The sequence below is a fragment of the Nicotiana tabacum genome, chromosome 19 (assembly GCF_000715075.1).
Source record: "Nicotiana tabacum cultivar K326 chromosome 19, ASM71507v2, whole genome shotgun sequence".
Lineage (NCBI taxonomy): Eukaryota > Viridiplantae > Streptophyta > Magnoliopsida > Solanales > Solanaceae > Nicotiana > Nicotiana tabacum.
In genome coordinates this window covers 5,972,650-5,988,565 of record NC_134098.1, presented here as the reverse complement: position 1 = coordinate 5,988,565, position 15,916 = coordinate 5,972,650, and the positions used below count along the sequence as shown (strand labels likewise).

At 37.0% G+C, this 15,916-nt stretch overlaps 1 protein-coding gene and 1 long non-coding RNA gene across 2 annotated transcripts; both read right to left on the bottom strand.

The window, feature by feature from the left end:
- Window positions 1-593: 593 nt before the first annotated feature.
- Window positions 594-7,734, bottom strand: LOC107761635 (phytochromobilin:ferredoxin oxidoreductase, chloroplastic). Its single transcript, XM_016579879.2, has 8 exons — window positions 7,289-7,734; window positions 5,142-5,261; window positions 4,965-5,059; window positions 2,986-3,079; window positions 2,735-2,866; window positions 2,458-2,562; window positions 1,179-1,229; window positions 594-1,088 (listed from the first exon to the last, which is right to left on the bottom strand). The coding sequence occupies exons 1-8, from the start codon at window positions 7,544-7,546 to the stop codon at window positions 903-905; spliced, it is 1,041 nt and encodes a 346-aa protein (XP_016435365.1). The 5' UTR covers window positions 7,547-7,734; the 3' UTR covers window positions 594-902.
- A 4,384-nt stretch (window positions 7,735-12,118) lies between these two features.
- On the bottom strand, window positions 12,119-13,687 carry LOC107761636 (uncharacterized). The gene is made up of 2 exons (XR_001642621.2): window positions 12,687-13,687; window positions 12,119-12,606 (listed from the first exon to the last, which is right to left on the bottom strand). It is a non-coding gene; the product is annotated as an uncharacterized LOC107761636 (long non-coding RNA).
- Between the last annotated feature and the right edge of the window lie 2,229 nt (window positions 13,688-15,916).

Sequence of the window (15,916 nt, the reverse complement as noted above, 5' to 3'; positions counted from 1 at the left end):
TAGATTAGTAATTAATGGATGATTAAGTTTCTTTTATCTAATGTTTCGTTCTTTCCTACAATTGGGATATATAATAGTATATAGTATAAAACCTTACAATTTTACTCTTTTTGTTAGGTAAATAAACAAATTATACTCTTTTTTTAAAAGTAAATAAAGATGAAACAAAGTCTTTTTTTGTCGTTAGGTGTTTTATCCCATGTAGAATCTGATCTGAAATAGTTAATGAAATTGATATATACAATTGTAATGCTTATACCAAAAAGAGAAATACCAAACAAATGCAATGTAAAATAATGTTGAATTTATACCGAGATTATATTCTTAATTATGTGTATACCGAGAACATTTAAAGTTTATCGCAATCTAAAGGGAGATCCGTTTTGATAACAAATTTCACAAAAGAAATCAATAATCCATATAAAAATGGAAATTACACAGGGTATTAATCCACAGTAGTTACAAAGATTCCGACCTATTTAGGTAGATATTACTCATTTTGTCATTTACAAATTTGGTATATCTTTGAACTGTTGAGAATATACCTTCATTTTAAGATCAAATTATGATCTCTTTTGTATGGATAGAACATGGAAACCAAGGTAACATATAAATTAGAGGGGAATGAAGAAAGTGATTAGGGGATAGAATGAACACTTTTACATTGAAAGAGACTGAATAAAGAAAAATAAAGAGAGCTTATGAAAATTACAACAGATGATCCAACCTATCACCTATGGATCTCCTCCTCTTGCATCTCAGTCAAGATTAACATTGACAGAGACGACGATGGCGACTACTACTACTACAACAACAACAACAATTATGACTCAATCCCAAGCGAGTTGGAATTGGCGACTAGGTAAAAAATAAATAAAGAAAATTGCAAAAATTACATCAGACTAGCTAACCCTATTACCTATGAATTCTCCTCTTGCATTCCAAGGTCGACTTTCAAATGATTTTCCAATCATGCTGCGCTTTTCGTTTACTCTACCATCTTCACATCTGTACTCTGGAAAGTAATCAAGAAATGTTTTGCTACCAAGCTTGTTAACACCATTGAATAGGAATTCACTAATCACATCCTGAGTGATTAAAAAAAAAGGGAATAATTAGAGATGCCAATAACAAGACATAGGAGAGTCTTTGCCTCTTTGGATGAAAGAATGATATACCTTGGCAAGAGCTTCCCCTACCAGTCTTTTCAAAACTCCATGACCTGGATCCTGATACAAAGAGCATTTTGCATCAATAGAGAGATCAAGAAGAACAATAGCAAAGTGGAGAAAATGGAGCAGAAGTTGTAGCAACACAAATGTGAACAGCCGTATGAAGATTCAGATTCTTTGCTGGATCCTTGTGTTCAAGGTTTCTAACTAGATTTTAACTTCATGTTAAGGGTATGGACACCTGACGAACGTAACATGGAACATAACATGCGATATTACCCATAGAGATAAGAAAACTATTTGAAAGAGATATTTTATATGCCATTGGTGAACTACGCCAACGTACTGAGAGGGAAAAAAATGTCCAAAACAATCGAGTTGTATTTAGAGACAACATTTGAGCTGAAGTTGAAGAAAAGGTCATTAAAAAAAACCAATGGCATATAGTGTTGAATTAAGCACGATAATATAGTAGTAATAAATAAAATAATTCTATTTTCCAGAGTTTTTTTTATTTTTTATAAGGAATTTCCAGATTGTTAAAAGTCTTTGAGGAAAATAGCTGAGAGTTGAGGGGTCAAGTTGAATCAAATGGGGCTGATTTTGCAAACAGTTAGCTTAATACAAACCTAGATTAGGATTAGTATTTGATTTATCAAGAACTTTTTGTTTTAGTTACTACGAACAGAGGACATGACCTTTGATAGGAAGGTATGGAGGTCGAGGATTAGGGTAGTAGAGTAGGTAGTCTAGAGTGTTCATAACAGTAGTATTGGCATGCAGTCTCGTTTTCTATTCGTAGTAAGTTTTTATGACTAGCTGTTGTTTTCTTTCATTGTTGATCACCTTACTGTCTTGTTGTTTCTATTCTGCTTGGCCCTTCTTTTATATTTTTTCATTAATGTGGTGATATACTTTCCTGAGCCGAGGGTCTATTGGAAACATCCTCTCTATTCTCACAAGGTAGGGGTAAGGTCTGCGTACACACTACCCTCCCCAGACCACACGGTGTGGGATAATACTGGGTATGTTGTTACTACGAAACAAATTTTGAAATAAACAGTACATTTTCAGTTTCTGGAAAATTTTAACCAAGGGCCAAGAAATCCAAGAAAGCAAAGACAGGGAAAGGGCGAGGGAGAGGTTAAACTTAATTACTTCTTCAATAATGCTTCCACAACTGGGATATCAGTACGCTGTAAGACTAACAGAATTGAATTCCATGCTAATCATGATAGCTGACCAATAATGCCAGACTGATGTAAGAGAAGGCACAAATACTCACTTTTTCTGCTCTCCATGTCAAGTATCTATGCTGAGCTTCGCGATTGCGATCAACTTGAGAAGCATCAGTTTCCTCTTCTGATCTGTCCATTAGCTCAAGCCATGCCTGTAATAGAAACAAATAAAGCAGTAAGCCTAGTGAACAGACCTGGCCTTCTTAAACACATATACTTGCGTATAAAAACTTCTGAAAAAAAAAGCTAAAAATATAGTGTGCTAGACTAAGATATACAAGAGATTACATAAAAGGGAGAATATGGGACATAGTTTACTGGTACCTTGTAATAATCCTTGAATGCAGAAAACAGAACTGAATGGTTGTATGGGCTAGATGAGAATCTCGTCCATATGACTATTGGGGAAAAGAATTTCAGAGACTCGCTGGTGAGCTTCCCTCCCCAGGGTAAAAGCTGCATGAAGTCTGTGTTAAGTCTCCATATAATCAATTTAGAGAGGGTTCAGAAGAAAAGTGCTTCAGAAATATGATTATGTTTTAGAGTTGTGCAAATGTCATAAGATTATCATTTACCTCAGAATACTTGAGGCCTAAAGGAATCAAGCCTTTATAGTACTTCTCTTTGTAATCTTCTTGATCCATGACATCATGCAATGGGTTAAGGTCCCTGCATATGTTTTATAAGGATTCAGCCTCAGTGGTCTATGACATCAATAACTATTACGGTTCAAACAATATACACAGAAAACCAAGGACATCTCTAAGCATTGTATTTATGAGAATGTTTCTACAAGGTGGAAAAGAAGAATTTTTTTTTGTCCTTTCATTTCTTCGCTATAGTTCTTCCTGAATAAGCGGTGTTACCTAGTTGGGCAGCCCGGTGCACAAGGCATCTGCGTTCACGCAGGGTCCGGGGAAGTACTGCACCCCAAGGGGTGGGATTCCGACAGCCTACCGGTGTTTCCTAGTTCTAGCTCAGAATCTTAAGTCAGGTAATCATAGTATAGTAGTTTAGCAAACACATCTGAGTTCACGTGCAAATTACTGCAATAAAATCTTATCTGGAAGTCTTGATCATCACTGTGGAAGAAAGAAAGCTATATAAACTAGTGGTCTTCAAGATCAAGTCAAGATACCACAGTACTCGGTGGTGGAGCTCACACTGTGTTACTAGGTAAAAAATTTATTTTATGCATATTATATGTTGAATCCCCTTGGCTTTACCGCGTATTTAATTTTATATATTTCGACACTCCTTAGTGAAATCCTGGTGCTTTAATAAAGCTTATAGGCTGGCAGTAGTGAAAACATAAGCCATTTTTCTATACGTGAATCTATAGGCAAGATTAAGTGATGAATACCAAATAAGTATTGTCGAGAGGCAGGATAACGACTTGTCTGTCCCCACAAATGGAAACAGTGAAACATAAACTAATACTTCTCCAATTACCTCTTTCCCTCTAATTTAACAACAAAAAATAAGAACTACTACTTCTCCATTTACCCCATGGGGATGTAAGACAAGAGATTCTGATGCACAAACCACTCGTCCAAGTAATTTATAAACTCTTTAGTAAGATGAACGGTCATTATAAAATCAGCAAGACTGAAATGCTCAAAATTTCTTATGTATTCTTCCAATCAAAAGATTCAAAAGCATGCATCTAAAATGACCAGTGGTGGAGCCACATGTATTCAAGGACCGACACCCCTTCGGGAAAATTACACTATGTAGCTGGGTAATTTTTATTTATTTATGTATATACACTATATATTGACCTTGCTTCGTGGCGGAGCATTTAGCAATGCCAGCAGCCTGGTGAGGGCTGGCTTTCTGAAGACAGGTTAAGGCAGGGCCTAGTGGGCTTGCTTCTCATGAGATTGGGTGAGGGAATCAGAAAGGGTCTCAAAAACCGGGCGAGTGGGCTTTTGGGCACACGGGAAAATGGAAGTGGGTGGAGGGCGCGAAGAATTTCAAATCTAAAGGGTTTTCCAGCCCTTTCTAAAAGGAGATCCAAGTCCTTGATGGCTTTTTCAACCCACCAATATGGAACGCCTTGGCGTGTCCCCAACTGGAGAATCTGCCTCAGATGCAAAGTATAAGTCCTTTCATTAAGCGCTGGGTTTTACTTCTTTATATTTTGACTTGCTTTAGTGAAAATCTTGGCTCCGACTCTGAGAATCACTGTCAAAGCATTATCCAAGCTCTAGCAATGTTATATAATTTTGTTTTCATGATATTAATTCTCTTTCAATCATTACCTCTTTTGTCCATCAAAAAGATGTTTCAGTTTCCTTTTCATTTGACTAGAAGACAGCTTGTCTTTCACTTCAGTACTTCTCTTTTCATTATCAAACTTCATCTAATATTGGGACGGAAGAAGATTTAACTTCAAACATTTTCCACCTCAGAATTTCTGGATACGTTCTCTAGATCCTGAAACTAATTACCATTTATATGCTTTACTTGACTTTATAGTAAACCTCTGAAGGTTATAAATGCAGCTTAAAGGTAACATATTTCTCAAATACCACCTAAAAGAATAGCTTACAGTACAATTATGTTCATCTTAGCAGCAGTGAAAAAGTTCGCACAGAAGATAGGCAGATCAAATTCCGGTTTTGGGAATGCAGCAAAATCCAATACCTGCATGAAATGCTCTTCATTTAGTGGAATATGAACTTGAACATAACTGATAGCTACAACATGAACTTGAACATAATTGAACCTGCATGCCGTCGCTCCCTTCAATACACAAACTGCGAAGAAGTCGAATTTTAGGGGCTTCAAAAGACAGCATCTGTAGCTCCGTTTCGTCATCCATGGCCAACAAAGAGCTGTATTTCTCCTGTAGAAAGGAAAAGGTTAACCACATTTTGCTAGCATAGTTCTGAAGATAACCTTAACAGCTGCAAATTGGAAGCTTGATATATTAATATTTTGGATGAAAAGGTAAGAAAACTTGAATATATTTAAAGACTAAAGAGTTAAAGTGAACAGGTGAACTCCAAAGGCAACTTAAACTCCTAGAGGTATCATGAAACTCATCTTTTTAACCTTAAACTGGAAAACAGATATAAGCAAAAAGCTTGAGCCAGGAAACCTACAGCATGCAAATCATGCATTTCAAAGCAAAGAGAAGCTGAAAACAATTAGGTGTGGCTGGTATAAGTTGAAAAGCAAGTCTTCCCTCACATAAAGCCAGTGTTCCAAAGGGAAGAACAATTTGACCAGTACAATGAGCAATCACAAAAGAAATCAGCACTCAACTAGCTTATTTATGCGAGGATGACATACTCACTTCTAGTGTTTTTCCTTTTGGTAATGGTGATGTCCGGAGCAATGGTAAAGTTGTTTCTCTGTGACCTATCGGTCACGGGTTCGAGTCGTGGAATCAGTCACTAATGCTTGTGTCAAGGTAGGCTGCCTACATTACACCCCTTGGGATGCGGCCCTTTCCCGGACCCTGCGTGAACACCGGATGCTTTGTGCACCGGGCAGCCCTTTTAATGGTGATGTCCCAACCAGCTTGCAGGCACCTACACTATTCTACTAAATACCTGATACCTCTCACCAACACATGTACCGAGTAACTTTGCCTACCAAGGCTTAGACGTACGGGAAGAAACTATCCGGTGTTATTCAAGAAGCACAATAACTATTTGATACACACATACTCAGTTTCCAACTATTTTCTAATTTTGTGTTCATTTATGCTTTATGTGCTTGCACCATCATTAACTTATCCCTACTTATAGAATCACCTAAGTGAGAGAATGTAGTACCTTGTCCCACTTCCTTCATTAAAAGATAAAGATTATATACCTGCCAACACCCATCATTATTTGAGCTACCTTGATATTTCCCAACCCCAGTGCTCCTTAATTCCCGTCCCCAGTTTAACCCCTTTACATATTTATGCTGCAAGACATCATACCATCAGCTACAACACAGCCTACAATCAAAGGGGTATCTTTCATATTCTAACTAGTTGATACTTTCATCCAAGAAAAGATTACTTTGTCCTTTAACAGAGTAGCATTAACCTATTTTTGTTTCCAGGAAAAGGAGGAGTACTATTTCTTCTGCTTCCACTAGGATAAGTATTCATTCTTCCTCTTCAGTTGTTTGGTGCAACTGAAGTGAGATAAAGAACACTTACTTCCTCTTCAATCCACTTCTATGAGAGAACAGAAAAATTAATGTGAAAAAAGTAACATATGCCTCCATTTCTACCTCATATTTCCTAACCCAAATAAGGGAAATACCTCTAACCCCTCTTATCTTCACCCAACCAAATATGGTGTAAGCTCATTTTTTGGGATAATAGTATTATCCGAACTAGCTTGTACACATCTCTGACTGTTCCATTGGGTACCTGCTACCTTCTACCAACACAGATACCGGTAATTCTACTCGGCTTATAAGAGATGACCTAGCGAGTTTTGTCTCTATTGGTATTTGGACCTTGTTATTCCATAGTTTTCATCAAATTCATTGACTATTACATCATACACGAGATAAACAAGTTAAGAGTTCAAGTTTGTTTAATACTTCTGATTAGATAAGAATTAACCTAACTCTCTGCCCTAAGCATTCCTGTCTCAAAACACCTTTTTGACTCTGAAAGTAGAATCTTTAACACAGCAACTAGTCAAAACTAACAAATGGAAGAATCATCAATTCAATAATTTGTTCGGTAAAATCCTTTGGAATCCTTACTATTCCCAGCATTTGCAAAACCAAAAAAATGTTTCAAACCCATCAAATTCACACCAAACACAGGAAAAAATAAATAAAACACACACACTCACATGCTCAGCACAAACATAAAGAAAGATAGTGTAAACTAATGAAAGTCCAAAATATATATACCTGTAATGGAGAAGGGACAAATTGGGTATGTGAGTTGGTTTCTTCTAAAGCAAAGTGAATCAACTTCTTGTAAGAAAAAACAGAGCTTTCCATTTCATGACTCATACTCGTGGACCTACTTCCATTTCTGTTAAAGCTACATAATTTTCTGTTGAAACCAAGTTTACTACTATTTTTTAGTACTAGAAATGGAGAAAACCAGCTTGGTGAGGAAAAAGAAGAAGAAAATGAAAAAGGGGTTGGGAGTAGACACTCCATTGAAGCAAAAAGTTGCAATCTTGAAGTGTTTCAAAGCTCCATTTTTTGCTTGTTTTATGCTGAAGAGTTAATCTGCTGCTACTTCCTATGTTCTTTGTTTGTTGGTTTATTGTAAATTATTACTAGGGAGTAGTATAATAGTAGTACCAAACTACCAATGGAATGTTAGCGGAAGTATGGTGCCTGTCTGAGCAAAGTGTGGTGGTTTTTGCTTCGAGCAAAAGGACGGTGATTGTGCAAGCGCGTCACAAGACGGCAAACCCCAAACTACGTCGTTTCTCCTTATACACATTACACGTTAATACTTTTGCATCTTTTTCTTTTACTACAACTTTATTTTCCTATAATTTCTTAATATGCAATATATTGTTATTTTTTGTCTAGTTTATAATTTGTACCGGCTAGTGTTTTATGTTATTTTCACACTATTTTTCTCGTTTTGCATAGTATTGGATTATTGCCCTCCCACTTATTTGTTATCTCTTTCGATGGTGATTATTATTTTTCTGATTTCTTTTCTTGTTGCAGATTTATTCTTTTATTTTTTTCTGATATTATTGTCTCATCTGTTGAGCCGAGGGTCTCCCAGAAACAGCCTCCCTATCTCCTCCCCTCCCTTTGGGGTAGGGGTAAGATCTTTGTACACTATCCTCCTCATACCCCACTAGTAAGATCTTACTAGATTGTTATTGTTGTTGTCTTCTAGTTTATAATTATTTAAACTAGCTCAATTTATTCTACCGTTAAGCAAATTGTCTCGTATTTGCTATAAATGAATGTAATATTTATAGGTAACTTTTTATAATAAGTATGAATTAATAATCAGCTAAACAACAAGCAATTGTTTCCATTTATAATGTACAATGGTATATAATTTAAGTGCTTCATAAATTTTTTTGCCCTACCAATTTAAGGTTAATCGCATTCACAGGTAATTGTCAATACGGAAAAAGGGTCATATATATTTATATACTATCAGAAATAAATAAAAAATATCTCCCGTTATACTATTTGGTCACCTCAATTCCTACCGTTATATCATCTAAAATGACCCAGTACCCGATCCAAATCGACCACAATAACTTAAAAGAAATCCCAAACATAAAAACCCACACACTTGCCCGTATCATTCTTCATAGCAAAAAAGGCTACTTAGAGTTCTTATTTCAATTTCTAGGTTCTTCAATAGATTATGTGAATCTTAAAATCTCTCTTATCTGGAGCACTCCGATAAAGTATTGTGCTGGATGAGTTGGAGCACTTCGAGAGTCGGCGGAATTTTGGGTACTGTAGGCGTATTAAGGTGGAGAAGATGGAAGGGGCTATGCGCAAGATGAGTAGGTGCAGAGCGATGGGGCCAAGCGAAATCCTAGTGGAGTTTTGGAAGAGCGCGGGTCGAGCAGGCTTGGAGTGGCTCACTGAGTTGTTTAATGTTATTTTTAAGACGAAAAGGATGCCTAAGGAAGGGAGGTGGAGTATGATAGTTCCGTTGTACAAGAACAAAGGTAATATCCAAAATTGTAACAATTATAGGGGTATAAAAGTTGTTGAGCCACACTATGAAAATTTGGGAGAGGGTGGTGGAAGTCAGGATGAGGAGGAACGTGTCTATTTCCAAGAACCAATTCGGATTCATGCCGGGGCGCTCGACTACGGAAGCTATTCATCTAGTGAGGAGATAAGTGGGGCAGCATAGGGAAAGGAAAAAGGACTTGCACATGGTCTTTATCGACCTTGAAAAAGCATACGATAAAGTACCGAAAGAAGTTTTGTGGAGGTGTCTGGAGGTTAGCGGCGTTCCGGTAGCATACACTAGGGTGATTAAGGATATGTACGATGGTGCTAAGACTCGGGTGAGGACTATGGGAGGGGACTCAGAGCACTTTCCAGTTGTGATGGGGCTGCACCAGGGATCGGCTTTTAGCCCGTTTTTATTTGCCTTGACAATGGATGTGCTGGCGCAGAACATACAGAGGAAGTGCCATGGTGCATGCTATTTGCCGATGATATAGTGTTGATCGACGAGACACGAATCGGGGTCAACGCAAGGTTGGAGGTTTGAAGGCAGACCTTAGAGTCTAAAGGTTTCAAGTTGAGCAGGAATAAAACAGAATATTTAGAGTGCAAATTCAATGACGGGGCTCATGAGTCACACGTGGATGTGAAGCTTGATACTCAAGTCAAGAAAGGGAGTTTCAAGTATCTCAGATCTATTATCCAGGGTAACAAGGAGATTAACGAGGATGTTGCATATTGTATTGGAACGGGATGGATGAAATGGAGGCTTGCGGTTGACGTCTTATGTGATAGGAATGTACCGTCAAGACTTAAAGGTAAATTTATGAGGATGTTGAGATGGATGAGTGGGTATCCTAGGAGAGATAAGATTAGGAATGAAGCTATTCGGGACAAAGTGAGAGTGGCCTCCGTGGAGGATAAGATACGAGAGTCGAGTCTGAAATGGTTCGGACACGCAAAGAGAAGAAGCATTGATGCTTTTGTCAGGAGATATGAGAGGCTAACTATGGTGGGTTTGAGAAAAGGACGAGGTAGGCCAAGAAAGTATTAAGGAGAGGTGATTAGACATAATATGGCGCGACTTCAGCTTACTGAGAACATGACCATTGATATGAAGGTATGGAGGTCGAGGATTAGGGTAGAAAGGTATTAGGTAGTTATAAGTTTCTCCTTCTCATACCAATTACTTTAGTAGCACTCAGGTTCCTTCTTATGCTTAAGTAGATCGTTACTTCGTCATGTGTTTTAGTTCACTTATGTTATGGTAGTATATATCCTGTTGTTAGTGTTTAATTAGTACTACTAATTCCCTTTTTTCCCTTTTCTTTTTCTTCCCTTGTTTTAGTACCCTTTATTTTTCTTTTCTCTTTTTTGTTCTTCTTCCCCCTCTTCTTCTTCCTCTTCTTTTCCTTCTTCTTCTTCTCACTCTTTCTAAGCCGAGAATCAATTGGAAACAACCTCTCTATCTTCACTAGGTAGGGGTAAGGTTTGCGTACGCACTATCCTTCCCAGACCCCACTTGTGAGAATATATTGGGTTTGTTGTTATTGTTGTAAAGTCTCTCTTATCTAATTTTTAAGTTTCGCAGGTAAGTAATTTTAATCCAAAAAGGAGTAGAATGTCTGGAAGTAGTAACTCGTCCAAGAAGAGGTGTCATTGCACTGAAATTGGCCACTTCTTTACTCAAACAACAATCCTTAATCCCCAAATAAGATTTTATAAATGTCCTAAACGTGATGTTAGTTTTATTATTGAATATGCATAATTGTTAAGTATTCTTACAAAAAATAGTTACCCTCTTTTTATAATGGCTGTTAATTTGAAGTTCTCTTTTTGATTGGGTTGGACAGGTTGATTCTTGCAGGTATTGAGAGTGGCACAACGAAGTACTCCCGAATAGAGCGTTGGTGATAATAAGCAATATTAAGGCTCAGTTGGATGTGGCTACAGTTAAAGTCAATACTTTGAGTTCGCCATTGGATGCGGTTAAAATTTAAAGAGACAACTTAAAGAAAAAGGGAGTGTTATGGAGACTATAAATAATTATCAAGAGATCAAATAAGGGAGGTAGAAGAGAAATTGAGAAAGATGAAGATGTACAACAACAATAGTAAACTCAGTGCAATCCCACACGTGTAATTTGAGGAGGGTAATGTGTACGCAGACCTTACCCCTACCTTATTGACGGAAGAGAGGATGTTTATGATAGACTCTCGGCTCAGGAATAGTGAAAATGACACAATAAACAAACAGTAACAATGGCAAGGAAATAAGATAACAGAAACAAACAGCACAGTATGTAATAACAAAGAAACTAGGAATACGAAGCAATAAGAGAAAGTACGAAAACTACCGGCAATAGTGCCACATAGTCTAATCAACAAGGAACTCGAAATAGGAGAATACAAGACTAATACTAATACTACTAGTACGATTAGAAGAGACTCTCAACTATCTGTCAACCCACAACCCTAATCCTCGACCGCCACACTTCCGTATCGAGGGTCATGTATTTTCTGATTTCTTGTGCATTGTCTGTTGGATTTGTGACCACATTGTTGATGAAGTAATTTAGTTTGTTAGGTTGTATCAAGTCTGCAGTCTTAGTAATGTTGCTTGAATGAATTTTTTTTCTCTTGTTAATGTAATTTGTATCTTGCATATTAGGCTGTATTATGTTGTTTGTAATGAAATTGTAAGTTATTCTACTAATTTCAGCTCTCTTTTTTACCTTCTTGCCACACTGATTTAGGTTCACTAAAACCAACATAAATTCATGCCAGACCATTCCTAAAAAACTGCAACAAAAGTGCAGAATTTTGCACAAAAAAACACTCTAGAATTAAGAAAAAAACTGCATAAAAACCACCATATAAGCTCATTAGAACTAACACAAATCCATGCCAAAACTACTCTTTAAAAACTGTAGCAAGCAGTCAAAATTTCTACACTTAAAAAAACTAGTCCAAAATTAATTAAAAGACTGCATAAAACCCCCATATAGGCTCACCGAAATCAACACAAAACCTGTTCAATAATTCAGTCAATGATCCAAGTCATAAAACCTGCAGATATTTGCATTTCAATTGAACACAAAATAAAGACAAAAGTACTGCCATAAGCATTAAATACATCACTAAGTTTCCTAACCAAAAGAGTAATGTAATAAGCAGTTAATACATCACCAAGTTAACCGAATAAAAGAGTATTTTCATAAGCAGTAGAAATAGTATTGTCCAGAACCATTTTTCCTAAAACTATTGATATTGTCCCTTTCTTGGCTTCAACTTCCCAATCCTCTTCTGATATTCAACTTACAACTGATTTATGGTCATAGCAGCTTTGACCTTCCAAGTTAAGTTGTGTGGGTGTATGGAAGATCTGTTGGCATAGACACCACTGTATGGTCACAGTTTTGTGACTGTATGGTGCTGATAAATCAATGGCTTTCTCAACTGGACCATCATCATCTTCATCAAGTAAGCCCTTCGTAGGCTGCTTCTGTTTTCCTTTAGATACCCACATTTCCCTACTTCTTTTTTCTGCAACATGGAATAATAAGTTAGTAAACGCTTTAAAAAAGTATATGAATTTTTTGTGTTTAAAGTAACCTTGACACAACCTCTGGCATTGTGATTTGGCTCTCCATAATTGCCACAATGAATCACTCTACCTTTTCTAGAACCGCTCAATTATCCCTGCCTCTTAAGTGCCTCATCTTAACCTTAGGCCTTCCAACTTGAATGACTAATTCTGGAGGTTTCATTGCTTGAGAAGGGTCAATTTTTCAGAATTTTTCACCCTTTACATGCTGCAACTTATGTTTGTAGGTAAGCAAGAATGTTTCCTTGCTATGAAACCAATGCATTTCAGATAGTGTATCAACCGTTGTTGTCATCAAGGCTCTAAATTCCAGTGAGGTCCCATACCCTACAAGTACACCTCTTCATGATCATATTGACAATGTGTTTGTTTCCTTTTTTCTGATATCTCATATCCATTATCTCCATTGCTGTCAACCTTACAAGCATGAGTTATCTTCAAATATTCAGTGTATAATTTGAGGGATTTAGAAGTAAACTGGCCACTCCATTGTATCACAAAATATTATTGTTCTCTCAACTTGTTCATCAATTTGATCCTTATACCCTCCAACATCCCAATAATAGGTTTGTACCTATCTTCAAGTATCCATACATTGAATAACTCTGTAAGATTTTTGTCAACTGCTTGATTCTTACACACTGTGTCGGAGAAAGCTCTATACCAACTCTGTGGAGGATACCCCATTAAGTCATTTGCAGCAGGTTCCTCAAGCTATCCTATTTCCTTTTGTTGGGGAAAAATAATATTCCGCCCAGGAATAATATCCACGGCAAATAATAATAACACAAGAGAGTAATAACGACACCAAATCTTTTATCGGGGTAAAATACAATACCCGAGCAAAACAATATTACCATTATAATATTATAACTTAGTAGTGTCAAGAGACTACTACAATTTTGAAAGAAATAACACTCTTTATTTAAAATATTTCACTACAATATTACTCACGCTCACTATTTATCTCACAAACTACAATCTGGGGATTACTCTCTCTTCTCTATGTTTTGGTGTGTTTTCATCGAGGAACGAATAGCTTCTTTTATAGGCAAAATTGCCACCAATCTAACCAATCAGATTGGTTCAACAATTTCCAAAGTTCAGCCGTCCGCATGCAATGTAACCAACCAAATTTGACTTTATTTATTTTGATTGGTCCCACAAATTGCATTCCTTTTGCTTTTGCTTTTCCTTTTCAAAATCATTTTCTCTTTATTTTCTTTATTCTTTTTTTATTGAAATAGGTCCCACAAATTTCTCCCTTAATTTTGATTTTTCTTCTTCATTCCAAGATTTAATCTCAATCTCTGAAAATCTTCAAATTTGAGAGGCTTTGTGAAAATATCTGTAACTTGATCATGAGACTTCACATATTTGAGCTCGACTTCCTTCTTGGCAATGCATTCTCTGATGAAGTGATATCTTGTATCTATATGCTTGTTTCGATCATGATATACCGGATTCTTGGCAAGTGCATGTGTGAATTTGTTGTCAATACAAATCTTCGTACCTGCAATTTGTGGAAAATTAAGCTCCTTTAATAATTTTTTCAGCCAAATAACATGACAGGTACATGACGTTGCTGCTACATTTTCGGCTTCACAGGTCGAGAGAGTAACAATGCACTGTTTCTTTGAACTCAAGGAAATAGCACAATTACCCAAGAAAAATACAAAACCAGTTGTGCTTTTTCTATCATCAATATCTCCCACATAATCACTATCACAATATACCATAAGGTTGAAATCACTAGAAGAAGAATAAAATAACCCATAGTCGATCGTACCTTTTAGGTAACGAAGAGTTCTTCTAGTGACTTTCAAATGAGTGGAGGTAGGAGCTTCCATGGAGCGACTTACTACTCCAACTGCAAAGAGTATATCTGGCCTGGTACAAGTCAAGTACCTCAAACTTCCTACAAGACTTTTGAAGAATGTTGGATCCACTTTTTCTCCGTCATCAAACTTGAACAATTTTGTCCCACTCTCAATCGGTGTGTTTATGGGGTTGCAATTGAGCATGTTAAACTTCTTCAATATCTCTTTTGTATAGATTTCTTGAGAGATAAAAATTTCATCCTCCATCTGCTTCACTTCTAGGCCCAAGTAGTATGACATGAGCCCTACGTCTGTCATCTTGAACTCACGGGACATATCTTTCTTGAAAGCTTCAAACAAACTTAGGTTATTACCCGTGAAAATAAGATCATCAACATAAAGACAAACAAGTAATATATTTCCATTAGTATGAACTTTAAGGTAAATAGTATATTCATGGAGACAACGAGTAAACCCATTGTCTTGAAAATACTTGTCGATGCAACTATTCCATGCTCGTAGGGCTTGCTTTAATCCATATAAAGCTTTCTTCAACCGCAACACTTTATCTTCATGGTTTTTGACCACAAAGCCCAATAATTGTTCAATATAGATTTCTTCTTCAAGATAGCCATTCAAGAAGGCTGACTTGACATCTAGTTGATGGATCTTCCACTTCATTTGCGCCGCCAAAGAGATGAGAAAATGAATCGTATCCATGCGGGCAACATGTACATAGGCTTCTTTATAGTCAATGTCGTGCCTTTGCTTGTAGCCTTTAGACACAAGTCGTGTCTTGTATCTCTTTACATCTCCGTCAACATTCTTCTTTGTCTTGTATACCTATTTTACTCCAATTGCGCGATTACCCTTGGGAAGAATTGTTAACTCCCAAATGTTGTTCTTCTCTATTGAATCGATCTCCTCCTTCATGGCTTGTCTCCACCTTTTGTCTGTAACATCTTCATCAAATTTCATTGGTTCACTGTCAGCAAAGAAATAATATAAAAAATCAAAATTAGTAACTTCTTCTATGTCCTCATAGATCTCTTGAATACTCATTGTCCTTTGCGGCTGTTCATTTGAACTTTCTTGAGAAGAGGGAGATACAACATTGGTTGGAGAAGGAGGTGGAGTTGTATCCTTCACAGGTTCCACGGTCTCTGGTTCTTCTTCATCACCGAAGTATGGAAGAAAATCATATGAAGTTTGGTTGGTATCCATGTTGGCATGGAAGAACCAGATTGATTGGTCCACACACATCAGTGTGAACAAGCTGGAGCGGTTTGGTTGATCTTGACATGGCCTCCTTTGGAAAACTCCTCCTTGCATGTTTTCCAAGAAGATAAGCTTCACACAATTGATTGGGATGGTTTATTGATGGTATCTCATGCACCATGTTCTTTTCTCCCGTTGTTTTGAGTGCTTC